The sequence below is a fragment of the Micromys minutus genome (assembly GCF_963924665.1).
Source record: "Micromys minutus genome assembly, chromosome: 1".
NCBI lineage: Eukaryota > Metazoa > Chordata > Mammalia > Rodentia > Muridae > Micromys > Micromys minutus.
Window position 1 is genome coordinate 132652768 of NC_137969.1, and position 26193 is coordinate 132678960.

Sequence of the window (26193 nt, forward strand, 5' to 3'; positions counted from 1 at the left end):
CAGGCTTGGCAAAAGTGTCTCTAACCACTGTGCCACCTTGCCAGCCCTTATGTACATGACTAAGCTCTACCACCCACTGTGTCCACCTCTACAGGAGCTGTCAGCTACACCAACCTTTCCCTCCTTGCTCCTCTCCCTTCCAGGCACCATCAGCACCATGAGAACACACACAAGGAAGCCATCCCGGGGAAGCATCACCAAAAATTCACCAGAACCCAGGGAATCTTACTGTTGATCTCCTGTATAAATAAAGGAAATAGACATTTCCCCCTTGATAGAGACTTTGAATTAATGATTTTCCTTTTTTAACCAATCTATACTGAAAACTTATCATTTCTAAGTCATGCAGCTTCTTTCCTAGAAGGTTCCAAACTTTGCATTTTTTTAAATTAGGTTAGAAATCTCAGAGCTAAGCTTATCCACGGTACCCTGTAACAGCTTCCTGGGGGTGGGGGGTCTAACAAGAGGAATGGAAATTTACATCTAAAGTAAATAAAAGTAAATCCACAGCAGCCAGAGGGGAAAGTGAGAAATAAAAGGTTATTTGAACAAATTGTGAGCAGGCTTCAAAACAGTGGACCAGAGAGAATAGAAGCCATGCAGAACAAAGCACGGAACCTAAAACAGAGCACCAGGCAGTAAGAACAGCCAAGACCCAGGCATCTCTGGGAATATGAAATTTTCAATGAGCTGAATGTCATTTTGGGGAATAACAAACCTCACAATGTGCAAACGTAGTAACGGAAGCCGACCAGGCATGTAGGAAGGGGAGGAAAAGGACTCAATATGCTGTCACATCATGAAGGGGCTGGTTCAACTGCGTAAGATGAATACATCTGTGTTAGATAGGTTTCATTAAATGCTACACATTTGAGCTTTGCTCATATGCTACATAGAAGGGGCATGTGTCACAATGCACATGTGGATGTCAGAGAACAACTCTATGAAATTTCTGTGTTCTGTCCAATAACTAATACCTAAGCTCAAATTCCTGGAGATTGTGATCTAGTACAGTGGTTCTCAACCTGTGTGCAACAAGCTCCAAAAATATTTATTATGATTCATAACAGTATCAAAACTACCGTTACACCACAGCATGAAGAAGTGCATTAAGGGGTCACAGCATTAGGAAGGTTAACAATTCCAGAGCTAACTTCTCGGATTCAGTTCAGCACACACCTTCTTAAGCATCCTCAAGCACAGCTGCTGGTGAGAATCACAGCCAGGTTGCCATGCTCAGACAATATGACCAGCACACAAATGACAGGTCACGGAGAAAAGCACGCAAGCACCAATTTGATCCTACTCAGAAAAACTGGCCAATTCTAGTATGTTATTTGTATGCGAAGGGAAAGCAACCACAAACAAGTATTGGGAACTATCAGCCTATTCAAGTCACAAAAGAATTGTTTTGTTATCTCAAAAGAAATGTCCATATTCAAGAAGGAGGAGCTCCCAATTCTCCCTACAGCAAGATAACCACTGTCACCTTCCTTTCCCAACAAAGAGATTACTCACACCTTCAGTATTTCTCTGACTTCCGTTAGCTTGTCTTTAGGATCCTGAAGTGGGACAAACCAGTGCTAGAATCTGCATAGTTATTCACCTTTCAATCAAGTGGGTTCTTTCTGCCTTTTGGCTGGTTTGAACAATGCTGCAATGAAGAACAAGAGCACAGAAAAGCCTTGGTTCCGGCTTCCATTTCTCTGGAGGTGAGGGGGACACAGAAACTCCTAGGTCATGGTAATGTGTTTAATGTTTACAGAGGAACTAGCATATACTGTTTATCCAGAGTAAGTACCTGACTTTATGTTGAACACATTTTCAACTCTGGATTATAAAAGCGATGAAATAACAACCATTTTATCTTTCCACTAGAATCTTAAAAGTCTACTGAGTCACAGTGATTTAAACAGATGCCCAGACTAGAATGAGGCCTGGAAATCCCTTGGCACTAAAACCTGGCAAATTTTGAGATTCCTAAACATTAATAAACACTGCCAAGTAATCTCTCTCCTCCCACCCTTAGGCTGCTCTACACCAGTATTAGTTAAGGCTACTAGTTTACCAAGACAACTTCCTAGCAACTGATTTCATTAAAGTATTGGAGGATAACTGTATTCTTTCTTGTCTGAGCCTTTATATGTAAGAACATTTTAAACCAACTTTTTCAACGATGGAAAAAGATTTACATCTTTTCAAAAGCCTGTGCCAACAATCTGGTATCCCAGCGTATGCGGCTTTGGTACAGTACCCAGGTACAGCTGGCCATTACTTATTAAGTTTTGCAATAAGAAAATCAGTTCTTGAGGTGGTTTCAACGGGGCATTTGCTATGCACAGGGCAGTACAGAAATCAGTAGTGTCCAGACACAGGCATGCTCAGCCTGCTCAGTTCAACTCAGATACCACAACGCCCCGCCATTATTTTAGCTATCAGAAGGTATGCAGACTTTTCTTAAAATTTCAAGCTCTGATGATTTTCTTCTCACACTGGAAAATGAGCATCCACATACAGATGCCAGGGAAATCCTTCCTCAAATATTTGCCTTCCCAGGAGTATTAAGAGAAAAAAATGCAATGTCATGTGCCTAAGCTGGAAAACCATTAATAAGAAACAGTTGAATATACTTGAGAAATCAATGTAGATTATAAGCTATGCTCTTTGTGGTAAGGTGACTTTATTAACACTAGAAAAACAAGTACGTTTTTCAGTGTACAGGCTGATTAACTAATAGAGGGTCTAATTAAATGTTCATAGAGGGTCTCATGTAGCTCAGACGGGCCTCTAACCCCCTATGTAGCCGAGGATAATGTCTTTAACAACTGTACACATGGTAGGCATGACAATGTTTTCCCACATTTTTGCACACATGGAGGTGACTTTTATTTGAACAACACCCCAGTACTGTGCTGCCATGCTATCTAGAGCTTCTAAAGGTTAGGCGTTTTGTTAACCCCCCCCCGGGGGGGGGGGGAAGACATCAGATAACCTTCAATCAGGCATGACTTACAGACTCTGTGACAGTGAATTCAATGTTAATGCATCTACCTTAAGCAGAAACAAAGAAGAGTTACATATTAATCTATGGCCCAGGAGCCCAACTCTGCATATTCCCTGGAGGAAATGCTTCAGTACATGCTTATAGTCCCAGTACTAGAGAGGCAGAAGCAAGTCTTGAAGTTCGAGGCCAGCCAAGGCTACATGGGGAGACCCTATCTCAAAGAGAGGAGACAGGGACTCAACTGTACCTTACCGAGTAGCTCTGCATGACTCCAGAATGCAGTCATCATTTGAGGTTCGATGTTGCCACAATCTAAACTTCATCTTGATCTAGTTATGCAAATAGGTCTTTAACAAGCTCTGGGCTCTGGCTTGAGAAGCTCCCTCATACCCGTTGTTGCACATACTTACAGGTTTCTTGGCTCGCTGACCTATTAATACAAATTATCTTCTAGATTAAAAAGAATTATTACGGGGCTGGAGAGATGGCTCAGTGGTTAAGAAAGCTGACTGTTCTTCCAGAGGTCCTGAGTTCAATTCCCAGCAACCACATGGTGGCTTCCAACCATCTATAATGAGATCTGATGCCCTATTCTGGTGTGTCTGAAGACAGCTACAGTATATTTATATGTAATAAATAAATAAAGCTTTAAAAAAAAAAGAATTATTACTGGTACAGTAGTGCATGCCTTTAATTCCAGCTCTCGAGACGCAGAAACAGGTGAATCTTTAGAGTTTTGAGTTTAGCCTAGACTAACAGTGAATTGCAGGACACCCAGGGCTATAGAGAGATCTTGTTGTAAAAAAAAAAAAAAAAAAAAAAAATTACTGAAATCAATTTTGTAAATATCGGTATTGTTTGACATATTTTGTTACAGTGCACTATTTTTAGAATATGGTCCCAAGTATAGCTAGTACAACCAGAGACTGCTACTCTTCCATTCTGAGTGCCAACACAGGCCGTACCCAGGGTGTGAACTGACAGGGCAAACATCTCCTATGTGCACAGCACACCAGATGACCCCATGACATTTACTAGGCTTCGAACTGGCAGCTCCTGAAAATATTTACGATTGAGAAATCTACTTAGTCAAACTCTTCTGGGGGGGGGGGGGGGGGGATACAGACTACTGTTTCAACATGAGAACTGCTAAAGATTCGAAACTGGTCAGTCTCCTGTCTTCATAGGAACTACACCGAGGGGCATCCTTACCTATGAAGGTGAAATGAGAATGTTCTTAGGTGCTAAACAGATTTGGTTTGAAAATACGATCTCAGTCTCAAAAGCAGCACACTGCTTTGCAGCCACATGCGGAATACCTGAAGATGCTAAAGGAGGCAGTTTCCAACATGACCAACATCCTAAAATGGGGCCGATCAAATGAAGCCTGTTCTCTGTCTCAAGGTTATGTTTTTGGAAGACAGAATTTTGCAGATAGTGGGGCTCTGCACAACCTTCAGCTGAAAGAACAGAGTAAATTTAAACCACTACTGTCTTCTAACAGGAAAATACAATGATTTCTACCCTAAGTAAGCGTCTAGGTGGCCAGATTTAAAGGGTTCTTTTGATATGCCTTAAGTAGTTGGAAGCTAGATCTCTATTGTATAGTCCTCAGAGCTTTCTTATTATAACTAAGTTGGTACAGAGTATGATACGAAGAAAAATGTCTATTCCTATTTCTGACAAAAAGAAATTAGTAAATATACCATTATTTGTAAAATCCAATGAAAAAAACCATTGAGTGGAAGCAGCTATGTCCGGCTACAATCTGACTTACTTTCAGATTGAATAGTTATAAAAAAAAAAACTTTTGGTCCCTCCCAACTGACAGTATTTTAATTCTCAGTGATCTATGACAATCCTGGTGTGTTAAGTGATGATGCCCAAAACAGAAGAATTGCTAACACAATGATGGATAACTGGAAGGGTCCTGTTAATTTACAGGTAGTCACCTTCCTTCAGAAGATGCTGAAAGTCATGCGCCTACTGGAACAATGAATGACCCAGGAGCTGGGAGGCACTGGTCTGAAACCGAGGTCAGAGCACTCACACAAATCTGGCCTGAGGACAAAACCAGGCAAATGTTTGAAGAGACCACCAGAACAAACAGAGGAACACTGGAGGAAAGGGCACGGAGACCTATCCGGTCTGGGATACACAGAGACCCGAAACAATGTCATGACACCTCGTATAAAGATCCAAAACATGAACACAGAGTTTTCCAGAAGACAAATGACAGCCCTCAGAGAAAACAGAAGTTTCAAGGTGAGACTGACTTCATCCTAAAAAGCAGGACTCCTGGAATTACCAAATGGAAACATGGTAAGCTTGACAATGACTTTAATGTAAGAACCCTAAGAACTTTCCCCTTTGAATTTAAGTATCAAGGAAAAAAAAAAGTCTGGTACAAAAGTCCTTACACTACTATTATTTCTTCAACTGACTATAATTATTAAGAGAACTATACTTCTAGCTTCAATTTCTAAGCCCCAACCAAACACTCCTAATTCTTCAACTCATTCATTTTTCTAATCACTTCAGTATTCCTAGTTTAACCTACTTGATAACTAACACAGACTACAAGGTGCCACACGGTGATTTTCTTACATCTGTTTAAGAATTATCTGAAGGTCGTTTGGAAGCCATGGAACTGGGAACAAGAGAAAAAGCACAGGAAGTCAGTATGAGGCTTTTTTCCCCCATGAAGAACTTGTTGCATTTTCCCCGATAACAGATATTTAGTCCTGTCCCTGAAAGACTAGACTAAACACACTGTTTGTGAACTATCTGAGAGTAGAGGATGCTGAGAAATTCGTTCACAGCTCATTAAAGTAAGAGGAACTCACAAAGTCACTGGATGCATTCCCAGTTAGGTAACTTCCAATTACACTTAGTTACACAAAAGGAACAGGGCCCACAAATTAAACAGCTATAAAACTTGGTTTCCTCAAAGGGTAGTTAATAATAGGCATACTATTTTAATAATTAAAGACAAGCCAAACTCTGTAGTCTTTTTAGAATTGTACAAATTAAAACCCTAAAATGAACCAGCAATCCAGACGCTACAACTCATTTCCTTGTAAACCCGGTACTTAGGAGGCTGTGGGGAGACCTCAGTGAGGTCATCCTAGGATACATAACAGAGCTCCAGGCTAGCCTGGGATAGAGCGAGACCCTATCTCAAAAAGTAAAAATGTGAGCTAACCAGACACCAGAAGAGAAAGCTCAGTGCAATATAGAAAAGAAACCCAAATGTGCCGACATCCAAGTTCTTTATATAAAAAAAGCACAGTATTTGTATATAAGCTACACATATCTGCCTGCATATATTTTAAACCATCTCATTGCTGTTAATATCTAATCCAGTGTAACTGCTGTAAAACAGTCACACTGCACTATTTAAAAAGCAATGGCAAAAAAGTCTTTTTATTGTTCAGTGCAGCTAGTTTAAAAAAATGACTTTCAGTATTTATGGATTGAAACCATGGATACGGAACGCATGTAGACAGATGGCTGACTAGATGCAGGAATGTGCACAAGACTCAAGACAAACTAAGTTGTAGTCTCTCTTTGCTCCTAATTAGATAGTGCACTCATGTGATCACCACCCATATCAATATTCAGGAGGTTAAGAAGGATCAAAAGTTCAAAGCCAGCCTGGGCTACACAACCAAAGTATGTAAACAAAAAAATAAAATATGAGACCAACAAAACCAAGAATTCCAGACCCCCCGCCACCTGCTAGCTTTTAACTCCATCCCTAAAGTCCACCACTAATCAATCTACCATCATTGATTAGCCTAAGATTTGTGCCTTTCCCCCTTAGTATGAATGTTTAAATGTTCTTCTAATGCAGCTGTGCTCATGAGATCCACCCCTATAAAACTGTGTTTGTGTTGGGAATTTTTTGTGTTACCCTGGAATGTGGTCCATTTGGGTATCTGTCCCATCACACACACCCCTCCACTATACTATATTATTCCAGTGCCCCCCTTAAGGCCATTATGAGTAATTGCATGTCAATGGGCATAGGTATGTACCTCTACTGACTGAGTGCATACAGTACTGAGTGTGGGATAGTCATGGGTCATACTTAATCCGGGCGCCATTCTAACCAGTTTGAATATGAGGACTTAGTTCCTACAAGTCATGACATAGTTATGATCATCATGGACAATTTAAAATGTGGAAAATGGGTTCTAGAGCTTCTGAACTAGTGAGTTAATAACCCACTTCAGTGAGGGCAGAGGCCACACACAGCGTGTTCTCTACAGAAGGCCACACTGCCAGTCACTTAGAAGTACAGCAATCTCGGAACAGCACATGACACTGATAATGGCATCGGGCAACTGCTAGGGAGTCTGTATTTGCTAGACTGTACTTTCCGCCATCATTTCAGCACATGGCTATTTATAGACACCCCTATGACGTAAGACAACTGTGCAGTGTTACCGTGGCAGCAACCTCCGCCTTCTGATGTTTGCTGAGTCTCTTGATTGAACCAAGATACCTTGGCTGAGTGACTGACCTGCACCAAGCAAGCTTGTATAGAGCTTGATGTGCATAGCAACAAAATGGCCTAGTGATGCACTTCTTGGAACACATTTCCAAATCCCCGTGCTTAACTGGCATGCAACAGCATTGGAGAGTAGAGGAAACACACACCCCTGACTCTTTTAATTCAAGTGAGGTAAAAAATCTTATAGTACCATTTCATTTATAAAATGTAGGTCAGATGAATGGCATGCTAGCTACTGGCTCACTACATTAAAGTATCCTTCTGAGCCAACTAAATCCCAACACTAGAACTTTAAACTACTTACTTACCTGTAGCCCAAAAGATAACAAAACAGATCCAGAAGTTTGAGGATTGCCCAAGTCTAAGCTGGTGTTTTAGCTCCACTGTTGACACCAGCAGCCTTAATCTGGACCCCCAACAGTTTGGGAAGAGGCCTGAATATACTTGTCTTGGAGTCTAAGTGGACCTCTCCCTACTGAGTGCTATTCTGGTGATTACACTCTTTACAGAAACAATGTCTACACCTCTCAAACAAACTTCTCCAGAGATCATGACAAACCGGTTTCCTCAACACTTAGCAGAACTGGAAGGTTCTACAGGATGTTTCTGCCATCAGGACCCTCACCTTCATCAGGTAAATTTCACAACTGTTCAGAGCATAAAAATATGTAGCATTAGTCATTGGTTCTAACTTGTTCTGAAACGCGACCACTCACTGACAGAAGACACGCTCATTTCCTAACAAAAAGCAAAATCATCTATTTCTCATTACTATAACAAATACAGAAAGGTACTTTGGACTTTTTTGGTCTGGGTTTTCTTCTAGTTTTTGAGACAGGCTTTCTCTGGCTGGCTGGCCTGCAACTCCCTCTGCGGACCAACTGAACCCCATGCTGGAGATCCACCTGCTTCAGCACACTGGATTACAGGTGTGCGTCATCATTATGCCCAGCGTAGGTTCTTTTAAAAGGTTAGTCGGTTTGGGAGGCTCAGAGTTCATATTTGCTAAGTCCCATCAGTTCAGCGTCTGGTGAGAACCTCAGTGTGTGTGACCTCATGGTAAAGGTCAAGTGTAGTGGGGAGGGAGGAAGAGAAGGAAGAGCAGAGTTGGACAGAATTCCAGGACCAGACTCACTCTTTTACAGCATCTTGCTCTCTTAACTTACTCATGAGCTAACTTAGTTAGACCACTTTAATCCACAATCCGTGGTACTGCCATCACTTCCCACACACGAACCAAGTTCATGCCACACAAAGAACCTTTTAAGCAGCTGACTCATGGGCTGGGTCAAGTAATTCCTTTTTAAAAGAGAACTTAAAACACCTACCCTGCTCTTTGGATTGGTTTTTCCAGACAGGGTTTCATTGTATTCCTGGCTGTCCTGGAACTCAAGAGATCCTCCTGCCTCTGCTAGGATTAAAGGCCTGTGCCAAAATTAAAGGCATTTTGCAGCCACTGCCACCATCTTGCTCCACCATAGCTCACTTGGAGAAATAGCGTCTCTAATTCTACTATATGTTCACCTGTGATCACCCTTCTTTCAGGTTTTAATAGTCCCATGTTCAGTGCAGTGTACATTCATTATTTCTTAGGCTGGGTATGTAATTTGGTGGACAGTGTGTGCTCAGTCCACACGAGGGCCCTGTGTCACCCTGAGCATACCATCCCTCAAAATGTGTTAATCTTCTTTGGCCCTGACATTCTGCTTTAGGGTAACAGGCAATTCTATCTTCTAAACAGAATGGCATGGCACTCCGCTGGTTTTCCAATTAATGTCAATTCTACTAAAGGATAAGAGATGTTTCTCTAATTTAAAATGTTGCATTGCCTAGATTTGTACTGAGACATCTAGATAAACCCTAATGTCACTCTTATTCAGCCAAGGAAAATCATAAGTCACCAGGTAGTATGTTTGTTCCCCAGAAACTAGCTTATCACCGCTGTTCAAAAAAGAAAAGAACCCAACCAAACTAAAACAAAAAAAAACCCCACAGTCCTATTTTCAACACTAGTCTCCTAACAAAGGCTTGCTTAGTTTAGTTAGTTAAACAGTTATCCTAATAAAGTCATCCCTCCCTCTTTTGGTAGATAAATCTTGCTGTGTTAGCCTGTGCTGAGATTATACACTCTACTATAAAATACAATCCTTTGATTCCACTAACACATCTTATCTTTATTGTCCTTTCGTTATTTAATCCTACCGCTTTCTCGTTTAAAAGCAAGTTTAGGAAACATAATAACACGGGGACATGTGACTAGGAATAGGTTGTACTTTGTCTATTTATTTATTCATTGAGGCAGGGCCTCTCGGTAGCTCTGGCTAGCCTGGGATTTGCTACGTTGCCTCAGAAACTCAAGAGATGGGTTTGCCACTGCCTCTCCAGTGCTTTGAGCTAGAAGCATCCGCTCCCGAACCTGGCAAGTTTTATTTAAAAAGACAAACATCACATATAGCCCTCCCTCTCTATCTCTCTAAACAATTTTTTTAAAAGCTTTTTCTTCAGGTTCACATTTAAGGAGGAAGACAAATAAGACACAAGTCACTAAGTAACTGGCCAAAATGTAAACAGTTAAGAAAAAGATGGAGTTCCTTCCAACTATTCTCTTAAAATATTCTAGATCTATTCCTATTCCTCCTAATGGGATAGGCATAATAACATCTAAAATAGTATCCACTACTGCTCCTCGGAATCACATTTAAATTTCTCTTTTGGGTTATAAACATAATCTGAGTATCCTCCCACCCCCATACTAAGGACTGAACCTACACCTCCCTCTAAGTAAATCTACCACTGAGCATTCTCAGCTCTTTTTTTCACTTCTCCCCTCCCTTTATCCTCCAAAAACCATCTACATACCCTCTTTTTTTATTAATTGACACAGGTGTGTAGTTCTAAGTACGTAAATTCAGCCTGTTTGTAAACGTTTTCTCAAGATAGACTGACTCAAACATTGTGTGATTCATCCGTGATGCTTTTTAATAAGTAAGGAGTATGCAGAATGTGAAATGCAAATTCCAAAACTTGGGACTCTCTGCCCAGCTCTGTTCTAGACATTGTTGCTACTGTGTTGTCTCATGAAACTCCATGATAGTTTTTGGAAGACAGGCAAAATCCTAGTTCGTATTATTTCCATAAACAGATTTATACTAACTGCCAGTTAAGTCAAGTGGTAAGAAACAGATTATGGAAGCAAAGGTCTTTCTTGCTTTGTTTTTCTCAAAGCATCTCCCAATTTTCCCATAGCTATAACTACTTTCAAACTCAAGATCCCCAAACCTATAAATGCTTTCAGGCTGACAATCTGCTCAATAGCTCTGCCATTGCAAACAAGGTTTTTGCAAGCTGAAGGCCCCGAGTAAAAAAGAACAAAAAATTTCAAGTGCTGCAGGACCTTCAGCAGCACCACCCTACAGAAGCTTATCTCTAGAGCAGTCTAGTTTCAGGGAGATCTTAACGTTCCCTTTCCAACCAGGTTAGTGTAAGCAAACTCCAGCATAACAAACCGGCGGGGAGAGATGCGTTTTGGAGTAAATAGCATTCGGTAGAAATGCGACAGGCTAGGTTAGTGTCTATGCAGGCAAGGTGTACCCTACCTCCACTTGGTCACTAACCTGCATAGGCATAGGTACTTGTCCTGATTCCAGAGATCCTCCCTCCCATCCCTGATCCATCTTCCTAGTCCAGACCCACCGTCTAGCCTTGAACCACCTTCCTAGTCCTGAATACACCCTCCTAGCCTTGATCCCCCTTCCTTTCGGATGCTCAGTGCGTCTAACCCTGATCCACCTTCCTGGTCCGGATCCACTCTCCTAGTCTTGCGTCCCGTAGCAGAGCTGGAAAGCGGCTCGATGAACTGTGCAAATACTTGCCACTACACCCCCACCCCTCATCCTGTTGCTCACCGGTGCTGAAGCCCCACGAGTCCAAGAGTGATCACATGCGGCACATCTAGCAGCGTGGGCCAATCTCCAGAAGCGATGCAGCCGAACACGCCACATTCCTCACGGATCCCCAACTCCTCCAGTTCCATGGCGCCGCCGAGAGCACGTGGAGGGACCTGCTGGCGCGGCGTGGTCCAAGCACCAACCAGCTGTCCGCTCCGCTACAGAACACTCAGCGGCTCCCGCTACAGACCGTCTCCTTCCCCGCCGGCTACTGTCTCACTACTGCGGCGGCGCGCTTCCCAGGAGGGGGGCGTAACCAGCTCCCGGCCAATCAGCTAGGGCACGGCACGGGGGCGGAGCTATGGAGTCGAGGGGTGGAGCTAGTCCTCCGCTGCAGAGGTCAGGATCGCTGCTTTGCGAGCACGTGGAAGTCTCCGTTATCTTCCCGCTCCCAAGGGGTAGGTCACGAGACTAGCTTAGTTAATGGCGTTGGTCCCTCGGAGAGTCTGAGCCGTTAGTGCCCCTGGTCTCACGCCGTCCCCCAGCCGTCAAGACTTGGTCTGCTCCAACCCAGAAACCTCTCCGGCTAGCGGGGGCCAGCAGCCCGCGCGCCACTTTTCGCTGACTGCGGGGAGGGGCCGCCCGGAAGCGGGGGTGGGGGGTCGTATCTGTGCGCCTGCGCGGCGGGAAGCCTGGAGACGCGGCTCCAGCCTCCAGCGCGGCCAGCCCGGTACTTTGGGTTCGCCGGTGGATTGCAGGGCTGCCCCTTTAGTCGCTGCTGCGCTGGGTGTGTCCGTGAGCTGCTCCTCCCTTTCCTGCCCTCTAATTCTGTGAGCTCTTGTTTTCCAGAGCGCTGCCTTTTTTTCCCGCGCGGTCTGCTCTTCTAGTTCACCTAAGATAATGGCGGCAGCTGAAGGTGAGTAGCTCGCATTCGGACCCGCTAAGGTGCCCCATCCCTCCATCACAGAGCTAGCAGGCTTGACGCAGACTCGTGTGGCACGGGGGTTGCATCGCGGTCCTTCTGGCAAAGTGCGTGGCCGGCTGCCCCAAGACGGCGGCTGGGCCCGGAGCCTGAACACGTGGTCCAAGCGCTGAGAGACGTTAAACACTTAAGCAACCAGGGCCTCCCTAAATACCCAAAAGTGTTCCTCGGTCGGGTGGAAAGGAACAGTGGGAAAGTTCTCTGGAGAAGTGGCCAGAAACGAACAAAGTGCCTAGAAACTTTGTTGTAAGCAATCAGGAAAATCTAGCAGAAGTTTTGTTTATTCTAGTAAACTTAATATGCCAGTAATCTCCTTTGCTGTAAGCTTAGTTTAAACTGTGAAAACAGGTACTTTTGGTCGAGTGCTGCTTTGAAATTTGGGGCGTAGGCTAGTAACTTCAGAGTGCCAAAATGGAAGGCAAAGTTACTTTTCCACTTTTTATTTGATAGATTTATAGTTACATTTCCCTTTTGTCCTTGCATCTGAAGAGCCTCAAGAAAGATGGTTCTTAACCTTTTATACTAATAAGACAATATTTTAGAACACAAGTTTCTAGATATATAATGAAGCAAATCGTGTGGGCGCCCCGATTCTATCTCACCTATGAAAACCAAACCACCCCCCAAGTTTAGGTGATACAACTCCATAAAATTAGGACTTAGGGCCAGAATTTTTTCTTTTTTTTTTTTTTTTTTTTTCTTTTTGGTTCTTTTTTTTTTTTTTTTTTTTTTTTTTTTTGAGATCAGGCTGCCAGTACATCTAAAATTTAGAATCTCACCTTTTCATCCCCACATCTTTTTTTTTTTTTTTTTTTTTTTTATAAGTACACTGTGTATCTGTCTTAAGACACACCAGGAGAGGACATCAGATCCCATTACAGATGGTTGTGAGTCACCATGTATATGGTTGCTGGAAATAGAACTCAGGACCTCTGGAAGAGCAGTCAGTGCTCTTAACCATAGAGCCATCTCTCCAGCCTCTCATTCCTACATCTGATGCATCCCTGTGCTAACAAGGGTCTGAAGAAGTTCGGTGTTCACATCTGCAGTTTAGTTTAGAATGGTTGTGAACCACCATGTAGTGTCCCTTGATTGCTGAACAGTCTCTCTGTATTTGTTCAGTGTATTTGCATGTTGGTTATATGCAGTTTAAAGCAGATAGTCATAGAAGCCCTGCCTTGAAGCTGGAGTTGATGTGAGCCGCCCAGTGTAGCTGCTGTGAACTGAATTCAGATATGAGGCAAGAGCAGTTTCACTCCTCCCAGCCCCCTCATTCTTTAAATGAAGACTTCCATATTAAATCAGTATCTTGTGTCTGTCTGTCTGCTGCTCACTCTTTAGTAGTCAGCAACCCCATGGTTCTTGGCTGATGAATTAGTGATGAACTAGATGGAAGGCAACAGTGTCAGGCTGTTGGAGATTTTCCAAGGGCCTGGGAAGAGGGCACAAATATTAAGGAGGCTGGAGTTCTAGAAAGGAAATTAACAGCTCAAAACTGGAGTTATACCCTGCAGGGCTTTTAAGATTTTGTTAAATTAATGGACTTTGAATTAGGAAGATGCTGACTCATGTTTTACGTCACTGAACCACAGAGGCCACTGTTAGCCAAGTTTTTTTTAATTTGTCACCAGTGTCAACCCAGAATCAAATTTAGCCTAGTTAGGGGGAAATTACATTTATTTACTGCTAATTAGAATTGTAAGCAAAAGCAAGGAGGGAGAAAAAAGGGAAGCTACTTATGCTGAAGAACCAAGAAGAGGTCACAGTTTTACTGGGGTAGTTGAAGAGAGACAAGCTAGACACAGGTGAACACAGAACCGGCCAGAGAATGAGGAGCCAGAAGATTAGAACAGATTGCTAAGAGTTAGTTTGAGGTCAAGTAGAGCAATTTAGGAGAGAGAAGCCAGATTACATCAGTCAGCCTGGAGAGAAGTCTGAGCCAGAGCAGCTGAGTTGAACCAGCCAGTGGGAGCTCCAAAAGAACTATGAAGGGTGAGCTTTTTCAGCAGTAAGTCTCAGGCTGAAAACATTCTAGGCCAAGAGTAGATTGTACAGAGGCCAGAAGCTTCTACGACCAGACCAAGGTTAGCAGACTGAGGCAGTTAGCCTGAAGACAACATTTACTTAGAGAAGAATAAAAGTTATTTTTGCAGATAACATGAGAAGCTATTCCAATACCTTTAAATTTTGTTTCCTTTTGATTTTCATCTAAGTCATGCTAATATAGGTCTTGTATTCCTTAGGTCTTGTAACGTGAAATTAGATGGTTTTACCTGGTCTGGTGGGACACATCTTTAATCACAGGGGAAGCAGATGAGTTTCTGAGGTTAGTCTGCTCTAGGAAGGGCATTCTAGGCTAGCCAGGGTTATGGAATGAGTCCGCCTTTCTGTGTATTTCCTGATACTTGGCTACATCCTCAATGGAGAGGGCACTGATGGCAGAGGGTGGAGAGGTAACCCAGTTAGGTTGATGGGAATGTAAATACAGGAGAGCCTGCTGTCCTAGACAAGTGGGTGTGGAACTCAGCTTCAGAACTTAACTTTTTCCTTTGGTTTGGAATTTGTTTTTCCTTTGGTGCTAGACTTTCGACTGGACCTTTTACATGTTGGGCAAGCTTCACTGAACTACACCCCATTCATTGCCTCCTACTTAACTGATTTTTTTCTTTCTCTTTTTTTTTTTTCTTTTTTTTTTTTTTTTTTTTTTTTCTGGTGAGCAAAGGAGCCTCAATACATTAATTTGAAATGAAATTGTTCTGAATTTTCTTATTTAGCCTGCTATGAAAAGCATGGTGTTGATATCAGGTGAAAGTGTGCATATGCCATATGTGTGACCTCAACTTTTGGGAGCCTTGTTTCTAGTCTCTATAGTTATAATTAAGCTGACACACAATTATATAAGAGGGTATAAGGTTCTGTGTACATGGCTTTTATTAATTTATATTGATATTAATTACTATCTGCAGTGACTTGGCATTTAATGCATTGGTTCTTTGCTCTTTAGAAAATCTTAGAATCTGATATAATTCTGTTTTATTCTCACAGTACTGAACATCGGGAGAAAACTCTATGAGGGTAAAACAAAAGAAATCTATGAACTGATAAATAGTCCAGGAAGAGTCCTTCTGCAGTCCAAGGACCAGATTACAGCAGGAAATGCAGCGAGAAAGAACCACATGGAAGGCAAGGCTGCAATCTCCAATAAGATCACCAGCTGCATCTTTCAGTTGTTACAGGAAGCTGGTGAGTGTTTACCTCTGTGTCTTTCACAGTGGTCATTTTCCAGGGGAGAGGTTGTTTGGATCAAGAATATGTTATACTTATGTGTTATTACATCTAAAGCAGATAACTGACTCTGGGAGATGGCCCTGTTTGAATTAACACGTTAGGAATGTCTCAAGCTAAGCTGCAATCTTCACTGTTGTCCACTGTTTTAGTTGCTTTGCTGTTACCTTGACCGAGGCAATTTAACAAAGAATTTGATTTTACGGTTCCAGGGAGTCCATAAACATCATGGCAGGAGCTTGCAGCAGACAGGCATGGCACTGGAGCAGTAGCTAAGAACTTGCACTGCAATTAGGCAAAACAAAAACAAAAAAAAAACCTGGGTGTACAAATTAGGATTTTACTCCTGGGAAGGGATACCATGACCAAGGCAACTCTACTAAAGGACAATATTTAAATAGGAGCTGAGAGTTCTACCTCTTCATCCGAAGGCAGCTAGGGCAAGAGAATTATATTAAGGCCCACACCCACAGTGACACACCTACTCCAACAGCTAATATTGCCACTCCCTAGACCAAGCATATACAAACCATCACATTCCACTCCCTGGTCCACAGACTTTTTTAAACACAGAAGTCTTTGGGGGCCATACCAAACCATAGCTCAATAAAAATTCATTCAGTCCAACTTCCAAAGCCCCCATACATAGTCTATAGCAGTTTCAACAATGTTCAAAGTTCAGTCTTTACTGAGATGCATCCACTTACTTAACTGTAATCCCAAAGCAAGACAGGAAACCAGCTAGGCAAACTCCAAGCTCTGTATCTCCATGGCTGGTGTCAAAGTGATCTTCAGATCTCCAATTCTTTTCATTTTTGTTGACTCAACAAACTTCCTTCTCCTATGCTGGTTCTACTCAGCAACTTTCCTCAACAAGCAGCCCATAGCTCTGGCAGCTCAAACATCCTGGAGTCTCCCTTCAATAACATAATGCCTTAATGTTACAGCTTCTTTCAATGTCTGGGATCCACACATGATCTTCTGGGCTCCTCCACAGCACTCTAAGCTCAGGTTGATCACTCCACTGCTGCTACTATTGGTAATCATCCCGTGGTACTGGCATCTCCTATACACTGGGGTCTTCTGCTGCTACTAAGCTTCACCGATAGCCTCTCATAGGCTCTCTTCATGGTGCTAAACCTCAACTCCTTTTCATGACCCCTTCAGTCCTAGGCCATCAACTGCAAAAAGCAGCCACCAAAATATAAGAACAGTCTCTAGGCCATATATATAATAACATTCTCCTCTAAAACTTCTAGAGCCAGGCTTAAGGATGATATTTAATTGGGGCTGGCTTACAGGTTTAGAGGTTCAGTTCATTATCATCAAGGCAGGAGCACGGAAGTGTCCAGGCAGCTCTGGAGCTGGAGGAGCTGAGAATTCCACCTATTGATCCAAAGGCAGCTAGGGAAATAGTATTATTAAGGCCCACAGTGACACAGCTACTCCAACAAGGCTATCCCAAACAGTGCCATACCCTGGGCTAAGTACGTACAGACCATCACTGAGATGAACTTGTGTTTTTTGGAATATTAAAACTACACCAGAAACAAACTTTATCCAGCAAGGCCACACCTTGGTTCCACAAACTGGGAACCAAGCATTCAGACTACTACCTTCCACAGGGAAAAAAAGTTCAAGAGAAATTTCGATCAATCACATGAATCACCAGTGTCATTTCCCTCTACAAGGCCATCTTTAGCCTTGGGGAATTTAAAAAGAAGCCTTCCTGGTATTAGCAGACCCAGATAACCTGAATTCACTCCCTGGAGTACTGCACAGTTGCTCTTTGTTCTGCATGTTGAGGATAGTACAGAATTGTAAGTCCCTCTTCTGCTTGGAAACCCTGAGAGGTATTTGAAGATAACAACTGTGCCTTCCTATCCTGTTCTAAGTGGAAGACCTTGTGAAAAACTAAAGACTTTTTCCATTGGACAAGTTAAAAGATGAAACTAAAATTAGGACTTATCTAGGGAATGTTGGCATGAAGGAAGAAGGGCAGTTAGGGTGATTCTCTTTGTTGGATCATGGGGTTTTTGTTTTGTGTATATGCAGAAGAGGGCATCCAGTCTCGGGGAACTGGAGTTACAGATGCTAGTTAGTTTCCAAGGTTACCATGTAAGAAAGCAGTGCAGTTACAGTGGCAGAGAGGTGAGCCTGTGGTTTCCTCAATGTTGGTTAGAATAGCTGCAGTGTACCATATTATACCTGATGGATGCTTTCTCAGAGATTAATTAGGCAGTTAAAGAAAAAGTGTCTTCAGAATTTAGGGCTGTTCTGGCTGATAAGGTAGATCAGTCTATAAGAATTAATATACCGAACTGTAGAACGTGAGAATTCTGTGGTCGGGTTATCTTTAGAGGTAATTTAATGCCACTTGGTTGACTTCGAGCCTTCTATAAAGCTAGATTAGTAGAGAGGGGAGACACTCTGAATATGATTGAAGAGCTAGAGTGTAAAACACTGAACTCCAATCTTTAGGTTTCATATGGTTTGCCATGTGATAGTAAAATGAAACTGTCTAATGTTCTGGTAAAATCATTATTTTGTTAACCTGAGTTTAATTATGTCTGTATGTGTGTGTGCGTTTGAGTGTAGGTGCTATGAAAGGCCAAAGGCATTGGACCTCCTGGTGCTAGAGTTACAGAGGTTTGAGCCTCTGGTCATGGGTGATAGAAACCTTTAGAATAGTAGTAAGCACTCTTAACCTGTGAGCCACCTCTGATCCGATGACGGCATTTATTTTTGATGGATGTTTTGAGTTGGCAAGCCTAGCTTTCTGAGTTCAGCCTCCACGAAACTGTTGTTTAAAGAGGAGGGGAAACTAACTGGTCTTTGACATGCATGCATGAAAACGCACAACCTCAAGCTTGGTCTTTGGCACTCATGCATGCACAACCACATAATATACACGTCAGAAGAAATTGAAAGGAAAAAAATTGGAGGATGAAAACTGATTTTTTTAGATCTACCTGCCTTAAAAAAATCTTCATTGCCTCCTCCACCCCCTTTTATCGTCAATTTGTAGGTATAAAAACTGCTTTCACCAAGAAATATGGAGACACTGCTTTCATTGCACCCCAGTGCGAAATGATTCCAATTGAATGGGTATGCCGAAGAATAGCAACTGGATCTTTTCTCAAAAGGAACCCTGGAGTAAAGGAGGGGTATAAGTTTTATCCACCCAAAGTGGAGATGTTCTTCAAGGTAATGGCTTTTGTGACTTAAAAGTTTCAAGCTCAAAATGTTAAACATTGAAACATCTGAAACTATATGTGTCCTATTAGAAATTTATGTTGTTAATGTAGAATTACACTAGCACTGAGAAATCAGGTTTTGGGAGTGGGATTGTGAAATGTTTTTTTTTTTAACCAGATGGACTAACAAAAACAAATGAGCAGAAATCAGGAAGAAAGTTAACATTAAAAAGATTTGCTGACACATTGGCCTGGTGGTACATACCATATTCCTGCCCACTGTTTAATGAAAACAGGCTGGAGAGGTGGCTGGCTCAACATAGAGTACTACTGGCTGCTCTTCTGGAGGACCCAATCTTGATCCCAGCACTGACTGGTGGCTTGTAACTGTGTAGCTCCAAGAGTCGGACAGTCTTTTCAGGCATACAGATACAGTCATACATTCAGGCAGAACACCTGTACTTATAAGAACAGGTGTAGAAGAACTGATGTTTCAAAGCTAACCCGAGCTGTGGAATAAGACCCAGTTCAGAAAGGTTTTTTGTTTGCTTGTCTGTTGGTTGCATTTGAAATTTTTATTGACCAAGCCAGCTAAAGTCAGTCAACACGTTCTCCAGGGCAGGAGTGAGGATTAAAAAGAAAAAAAGACAATTAGACAACACTGTAGCATGACCCCAGCCAGTTACCAGGCTGAGAGGCAAGGTGGGTTTATTTTTTCCTAGTCTGCATTTATACCACTTTAATTACATGCAAAGGATAAGATCAGTTTTAGGTGAAGGGTACAAGCAAGACAATGAACAAAGCCCCACAATCACTTTCTTGGGGCTTATCAGGATGACCAAGGTATCTGAGCCTACTTTGTTCTACCTTAAAGTCAGATTCCTGCCTGAGCTTACTTCCCTGTTAAATTTTGCCCAATGTTAAATTTTTGCCTAGCAACCCGAAAAGCTCTCCACATCTTACATATTAAGGGGAGGGAGTTTTGAATTTGTAGAGGCTGGAGAAATGGCTCCGCTTGTAAGAGCACTTGTTCAAGGTTCAAGTCCTAGCACCGATGACATCACAGCTGCTCTAGTTAGTTCCCGGTCCCTACAGTCTTCTGGCTGCCACAGGCGCCAGACACATACGTGGTGCACAATGGCATATGTGCAGGCAAAACACACATAGACCTAAAAAGAAAAAAATGATGTTTGTTTGAGTAGTCAAGCTGGGGACAGAATAGTGGTGAAACACCTACTCTTTAGAGAACCAGAATTTGGTCTCCTCTCCACACGGGTAGCACATACATACACAGAGACACAAACAGAAACTAAAATTTTAAAGTAGACTTAATAATTACTTGAATCATAGGATATTTTGGGAGAAAAATAGATTTAAAATAGCAATTCTTTTGAATATCATCTGGAAAGTTAAAAATCCTAAGATTGAAATTAACTGTGCTTTATTCTTAGGATGATGCCAATAATGATCCACAGTGGTCTGAGGAGCAACTCATCGCTGCAAAGTTTTGTTTTGCTGGGCTTGTTATAGGGCAGACTGAAGTAGACATCATGAGTCATGCCACACAAGCTATTTTTGAAATTCTGGAGAAATCCTGGCTGCCCCAAAACTGTACTCTGGTTGATATGAAGGTATTGATAAAATAAGACGATGTAAAAGTGAATGTCGTAACTAAGAAATGTGGCTAGTATTGTGTCATTTTGAAATTTTTCCCTTGGCAATATGCTGTTTCTAGATTGAATTTGGTGTTGATGTGACCACCAAAGAGATTGTCCTTGCTGATGTCATCGATAATGATTCATGGAGACTATGGCCATCTGGAGATCGGAGCCTACAGAAAGACAAACAAGTATGTGGTGTTTGACCTTATTAAGCTGTGATAGAGGTGAAGGGGGGAGGATATTAGTCTTAGTGATAAATGCTTTGTCTTGGGCTGGACAGAGGCTAAGAGCACTGACTGCTCTTCCAGAGGTCCTGAGTTCAAATCCCAGCAACCACATGGTGGCTCACAACCATCTGTAATGGGATCTGATGCCCTCTTCTGGTGTGTCTGAAGACAGCTACAGTGTACTTGCATAAATAAAATAAAGCTTTTTTTAAAAACAAACTATTTCTCCGCTGGAGATAAAGCACTTCCTTAGAACACACAGGCCCTGGATTCAGCCTTTAGTGCCAAAAGAGTAAAAGTGAGCAAGAATCTCCTTTTGTGCTAAGAAATGCTTCTAGACTATAAACAGTTATATTTATCATCTTTAGATTCTAAAAGAGCAAAGAACAAGTGTCCTTGTTCATCTAAGTATCCCCACAATGTCAAGGCAAAGTGACGGATCTGGGACTCTAGACCGACTCCTCAGAGCCACAACAGGCTTTAGTTCTAACAAAATAAGGCAGAACCCTGTCTATAGAAATGTTGAGTCTTAAGGCAGTTGACTTTGCTAATGAGGGAAGCGTTATTGAATGAAACTTACTCACTTTGCTACTGAACTTTCCCACTGAGAAAGTGTTTGTAAGTCAAGGTGCATTTTTAGATACATCTCATTATACAAACTTATCATGATCTTTGCTTGCTTATAGAAAACCTGTTTTAAAATGGCAGGAGAAAGTAATATTCGAAACTTTGTTTTATTTTCTAGTCTTACCGTGATCTCAAAGAAGTAACTCCAGAAGGACTCCAGATGGTAAAGAAAAACTTTGAGTGGGTTGCAGACCGAGTTGAGGTAATTCTTCTCTAGAAAACGTGTAATATTGTTTTATTTCATGATGTCATTGGGCTGAACAATTAGCTCGGTAGTTAAAAAGTGCTTACCTGCCATACAAAATCAAAGACCTGACTTCCAATTCCCCAGTATCCACTTAAACAAAGAAAATGCCAAATGTAGTGGCAGGCATTTGTAATCCCAAGGTTGGGCCTTTGGGGGTTGGAGGGCACACCAGGTCCTCTCTTGTTAGCTATCATACTTGGCAAATTCCAAGTCACTGACTGTTCTTTTCTCATCCAAAAGGGAAGAAGGTGTATAGATGTGGCCAACCAAGATGGCTTAGAGTTTAAGTCACTTACTACCCTGTTCAGTCCTCAGAACATATATACTTAAAGTTGAAAGGAAAAGGCCAAGTTTACACAGTTTTTTGACCTCCACATTTGTGCACATGTACATTTGCAAAAATAAACAGAAATTTTTTAAGTTAAAGAGAAAATCTGGGAGGCACCTGAGGAATATCTGAAGGTGTCCCGGACTTCACACATTTATACATACACAGCAAAAATGAAAATTATTTCAAACCAGGTATGATGAAGCTTGCCAACAATTTTAGCTATTCTGGAGGCTAAGACAGTAAAGGGTTTCAAATTCCAGGCCAGTGTGTAGAACCTGATTAAGTGAAATTGGCTGAAAAAGAAAAAATAAAAATGAGAGAGGCCTTTTACGTCCTTTTTTCAGTGACTTTGAACAAAAGGAATAATCACAGCAGGCTGCACTAAGTTAATCATGCCGTTCCCAGGTGCTAGTGTAGAAACCTGGGATCTGCTTCATTGTATTACTACTGTGAATCCATGAGTTGAACATGATCATAATCACTCCATAGACGAATATATCCAACTTATCTATGTTTACTACTCAAAAAAATAAACAGATTGATTACCTTATTTGGTTGATTATGCCTTAAAGGTTTCAACAGAATGTGCTGAAATCTCTGGCAAGGAACATTTTGTTCCTTTTTTTTTTTGACCTGCCTCCTTGGTGTTAGGATTACAAGTTTGTTCCACCATGCCAGGCTGAGTTTGTTATTGTTTTGTTTTGGTCTGTTCATAAAGAAAATACCAGCTGTGCATAATGGCACAGGTTTTTTAGTCCTAGCACTTGGAAGGCAGATATGGCATATCTGAGATTAAAGCCAGCCTGCTCTACATAAGGTTACCTGTCTCAGAAAACAAAGCAAAAACCATGTATGTGCTGGGGATGTAGCTCACTTTGTCGAAGAAGGAAAGAGAGATGGTAAGGAAAAACAGGAGAGCCATTTGTCTGGCTGGTACTTGAAACAAGAGTATCAGGAATTGCAGGACATCCTCTGCTATATAACATCCAGGGAACACCCTGATATACACAAAAAGAAAAGAGAAACCAGTTACATTGACTGTCACCCGTCTTTCATAGTCCTGTTTTCTCTTTCCAGTTGCTTCTCAAGTCAGACAGTCCGTGCAGGGTAGTAGTGCTGATGGGTTCGACCTCTGACCTTGGTCACTGTGAAAAAATTAAGAAGGCTTGTGGAAGTTTTGGGATTCCGTGTGAACTCAGAGTAACATCCGCACATAAAGGACCAGATGAGACTTTGAGGATTAAAGCAGAATATGAAGGTGAACTTTAAACAACTAGAGAATTTTGTTTATTTCTGATTTGGGTAAAAGATTTTAAAATACACGCTTAAAAGAGCCTTTTCCATATTTCTCAGGAAAATAGTGTGTTGTATGTATGCTTTTATTACACTTAATCTTTAGAAGGGATGCGTTAGAAGCCTATAAAAGAACAAGGAGAAAACTTAGAATCCAGGTCTAGAGGAGCTGGAAAGCTACCTCAGCTGGCTTCCCAGCACCCACATCTGGCATCTCACAACTGCCTGGCACTGCCCGTTTGGGAGATCTGACATCTTGTGGTCACCTGCATGCATAAACTCATGCAGGCACATAAATAGTTTTTTAAAATAATTTTTGTAAACATGGCTTAGTGATTAAGAATATGTACAAACATCTGAAGCTCCAGCCCCAGGGGAATCTGTTGTTGCCCTCTTCTGGCTTCTGGGGGAACTCACTGCACACCGGTGCATAGACAAGACATGGAGGTAAAACACCCATACATGTAAAAAAAACTTTCTAAAACGTACAAGCATGAAAGAAAACAGACTAGACCTGTGAAGAAGTGTGGGCTCCTCGTTTTCTTAGTAGCATTCTTTGCATTGTTTCTTGTGTTCTGACAAAGGAGGAGGCTGAAGCAGCCTGAGGCATCTTTGTCAGGTTTCTTGGCAGCAAATAAGAAAGCTGTAGTTTCAGTAGGTAGTACATTAAATAAATGACAGGGAGATCACTGTGTGTGTATATCTACTGAGAGCTGTCTCACCTGCCCTGCACTGTGTTGTACCTAGCTATTATTATTGCTGGAAAACTAAACAGAAGGGCCTAACTATCTTATAATTTCCCCAGGGGATGGCATTCCTACTGTATTTGTCGCAGTGGCAGGCAGAAGCAATGGACTAGGCCCAGTGATGTCTGGTAATACTGCATATCCGGTTATCAGCTGTCCCCCAATCACATCAGACTGGGGTGCTCAGGATGTGTGGTCATCTCTTCGACTGCCTAGTGGTAAGACCTTAAATTTTTAGTGCTGTGTGTATACCCAAAATTTCAAGATACAATCTCAGTGTTCTTATCTAGCCTCATCTGTTAATTTTTGATTACATGTTTTAACCATAATCTATTATTTTAAATCAGATTTTATATCTTCTAATTAATGCATACTTAGATACTTAAATATGCATCTCTTTTAGGAAATAGGATTTGGGTTTATTATCATCTCTTTAAAATTTTTACGCTATCAACTCATTTTTCTTTTCTGAACCAATAGGTCTTGGCTGTTCAACTATACTTTCTCCAGAAGGATCGGCTCAGTTTGCTGCTCAGATATTTGGGCTAAAGAACCATTTGGTGTGGGCCAAACTTCGAGCAAGCATATTGAACACGTGGATATCCTTAAAGCAGGCTGATAAGAAAATCAGAGAGTGCAATTTGTAATAAAGCAATTTAATTTGTAGGAGAAAAGTTACATTTTCCTAGCTTGGATTTAAAGGAAAAAAATCAAGCACAGTGATTTCACATCAGAGAAAACAATTCAGTTTACTAATGAGCAAGTGATACTCAATGTTTCTGAGTTGATACTTTGTCCGTGGATATTATTAATATTGTCTAGCTCTAAGTACTGATATGTCCCTGTAACCTTGGCACTCCAGAGGCTGAGGCAACAGGATTACTAAATTCGAGGCCAGCCTTGACTGTGTATTGAGACCCTGTATTTGCCAGGGAGGGAATCTTTATAGTTAGTAAAATTGGCACGACATAAATATGTGATCATGGAACTGGAGCAGTGTGTCTGCAGTTCGGAAACCAGCATGGCTCTCTTGCAGATGACCTGAATTGGGCTCCAGCATCCATGTAGACTGCCTCACAATAAATAACCTTTAACTCGGGGGATCTGACCCCGTGGCTTGGCTTCCTTATGTACCTGCTCTCAAATTTTACTACATTCCCTCACCCAAAACAAGCAAAAAATAAAAAATAAAACTTTTTAAAAGAGTATTATTTCTAAGTGGTAATAACATTTATAAATCAGTAGGTATTCCTTGGTCTTTTGAGTTGACACTTTGAAAATTAAAATAATGATATTGTGCATACTAATCACATGTTCTTGCTGTATGGTCTGGACATTCTAAGTCGTTATCTAAGTATTAAAGTATATTGCTACATGAATCTCCAGCTAAGGAATGTATTTGTGCTTTGTGGGGTTTGTTTTTACAGTAGTGAGGAAACCTATGTCCTCGCCTATGCTTTAGCCCTGGTTTGTTAGGGGGGTATTTGCTTGTTATTTTTAAAGAAACTGGAACTAGGGGCAGAAGAAACACGTAAAATAGGAGAGGTGTTAGCTGAAAAGGGCTCTTTCCTGAGGTCTTTAGGCAGTAGGACAGTTCTACGTGGAATAACGCCATTCCGGGGAAAGCTGGAGCAAATACTGCTTATCTGGTTAACTAGGATCGGCAGGTGCCTGTCTGGGTTGTGCACTTTTATTTTCTGGTAAGACATTGGCCACACATGCAATTACCATCCTACCACCAGTTTCAGAAATTGGATCTCTAGTTTGTAATCATAATTAAGGAGTGGATGGGTGTGGTTGGTTGGTTGGTTGGTTGGTTGGTTGGTTGGTTGGTTGGTTTGCTAGTATGTATCTGAACAGTGGGCCAGATTCACTTCTGTAGGAGCAGACATCTCGGGAAATCTGAATTTTGTGTTTCATAAAGCTTAGCTATAGATCTGTCGTGGGTGTCCCCCCACTGTTTGCTATATTCATTGAATGCCTCCTTTAGGAAAGTGACCTCTATCACACTGATGTAGTTAGGTCTCCTATTCACCTCTCTCTTCTGCTCTACTTGCTTCTGCACCTCAAGGACTCTGAACAACTGTCTTGAACACGTTTACTCAGCCTAGCTTGAGACTCTGCTGCCTTTCAGTGGTAACTGCCCTGCCAGCATGTTTGTTACAGATGCACAAAATCTAGGGAGGA

General features: G+C 41.8%; 2 protein-coding genes across 5 annotated transcripts in view; one reads left to right on the forward strand and one right to left on the reverse strand.

Annotated features, from left to right (window-relative positions):
* Nucleotides 1–11558, reverse strand: part of PPAT (phosphoribosyl pyrophosphate amidotransferase) — a 28016-nt gene extending 16458 nt beyond the window's left edge. For both annotated transcript variants that reach the window (XM_080939713.1, XM_080939714.1), the window contains exon 1: nucleotides 11429–11558. In XM_080939713.1, coding sequence (XP_080795839.1) covers nucleotides 11429–11556 — 128 coding nt within the window. In that variant the 5' untranslated portion in view covers nucleotides 11557–11558. The remainder of the gene's footprint in view (nucleotides 1–11428) is intronic.
* A 214-nt stretch (nucleotides 11559–11772) lies between these two features.
* Nucleotides 11773–25381, forward strand: PAICS (phosphoribosylaminoimidazole carboxylase and phosphoribosylaminoimidazolesuccinocarboxamide synthase). Of its 3 annotated transcripts, none has more exons than XM_080939726.1 (10): nucleotides 11773–11868; nucleotides 12260–12326; nucleotides 15438–15635; nucleotides 18706–18884; nucleotides 20326–20505; nucleotides 20610–20723; nucleotides 21508–21591; nucleotides 23045–23225; nucleotides 24066–24224; nucleotides 24487–25381. In XM_080939726.1, exons 2-10 carry the CDS (start codon nucleotides 12311–12313, stop codon nucleotides 24651–24653), a joined length of 1278 nt encoding a protein of 425 aa, XP_080795852.1. In that variant the 5' UTR covers nucleotides 11773–11868; nucleotides 12260–12310; the 3' UTR covers nucleotides 24654–25381. The 3 variants fall into 3 exon arrangements, with proteins under 3 accessions (XP_080795852.1, XP_080795850.1, XP_080795851.1); XM_080939724.1 differs by lacking the exon at nucleotides 11773–11868 and adding an exon at nucleotides 11952–11968; XM_080939725.1 differs by lacking the exon at nucleotides 11773–11868 and adding an exon at nucleotides 12087–12140.
* Nucleotides 25382–26193: the final 812 nt, after the last annotated feature.

Bases quoted from the DNA above. Each gene is read 5' to 3' on its own strand.
- PAICS (XM_080939726.1), top strand. The intron at 20,506-20,609 runs GTATTGATAAAA...TGCTGTTTCTAG, and splicing joins GTACTCTGGTTGATATGAAG to ATTGAATTTGGTGTTGATGT. The intron at 21,592-23,044 runs GTAATTCTTCTC...TTCTCTTTCCAG, and splicing joins GGGTTGCAGACCGAGTTGAG to TTGCTTCTCAAGTCAGACAG.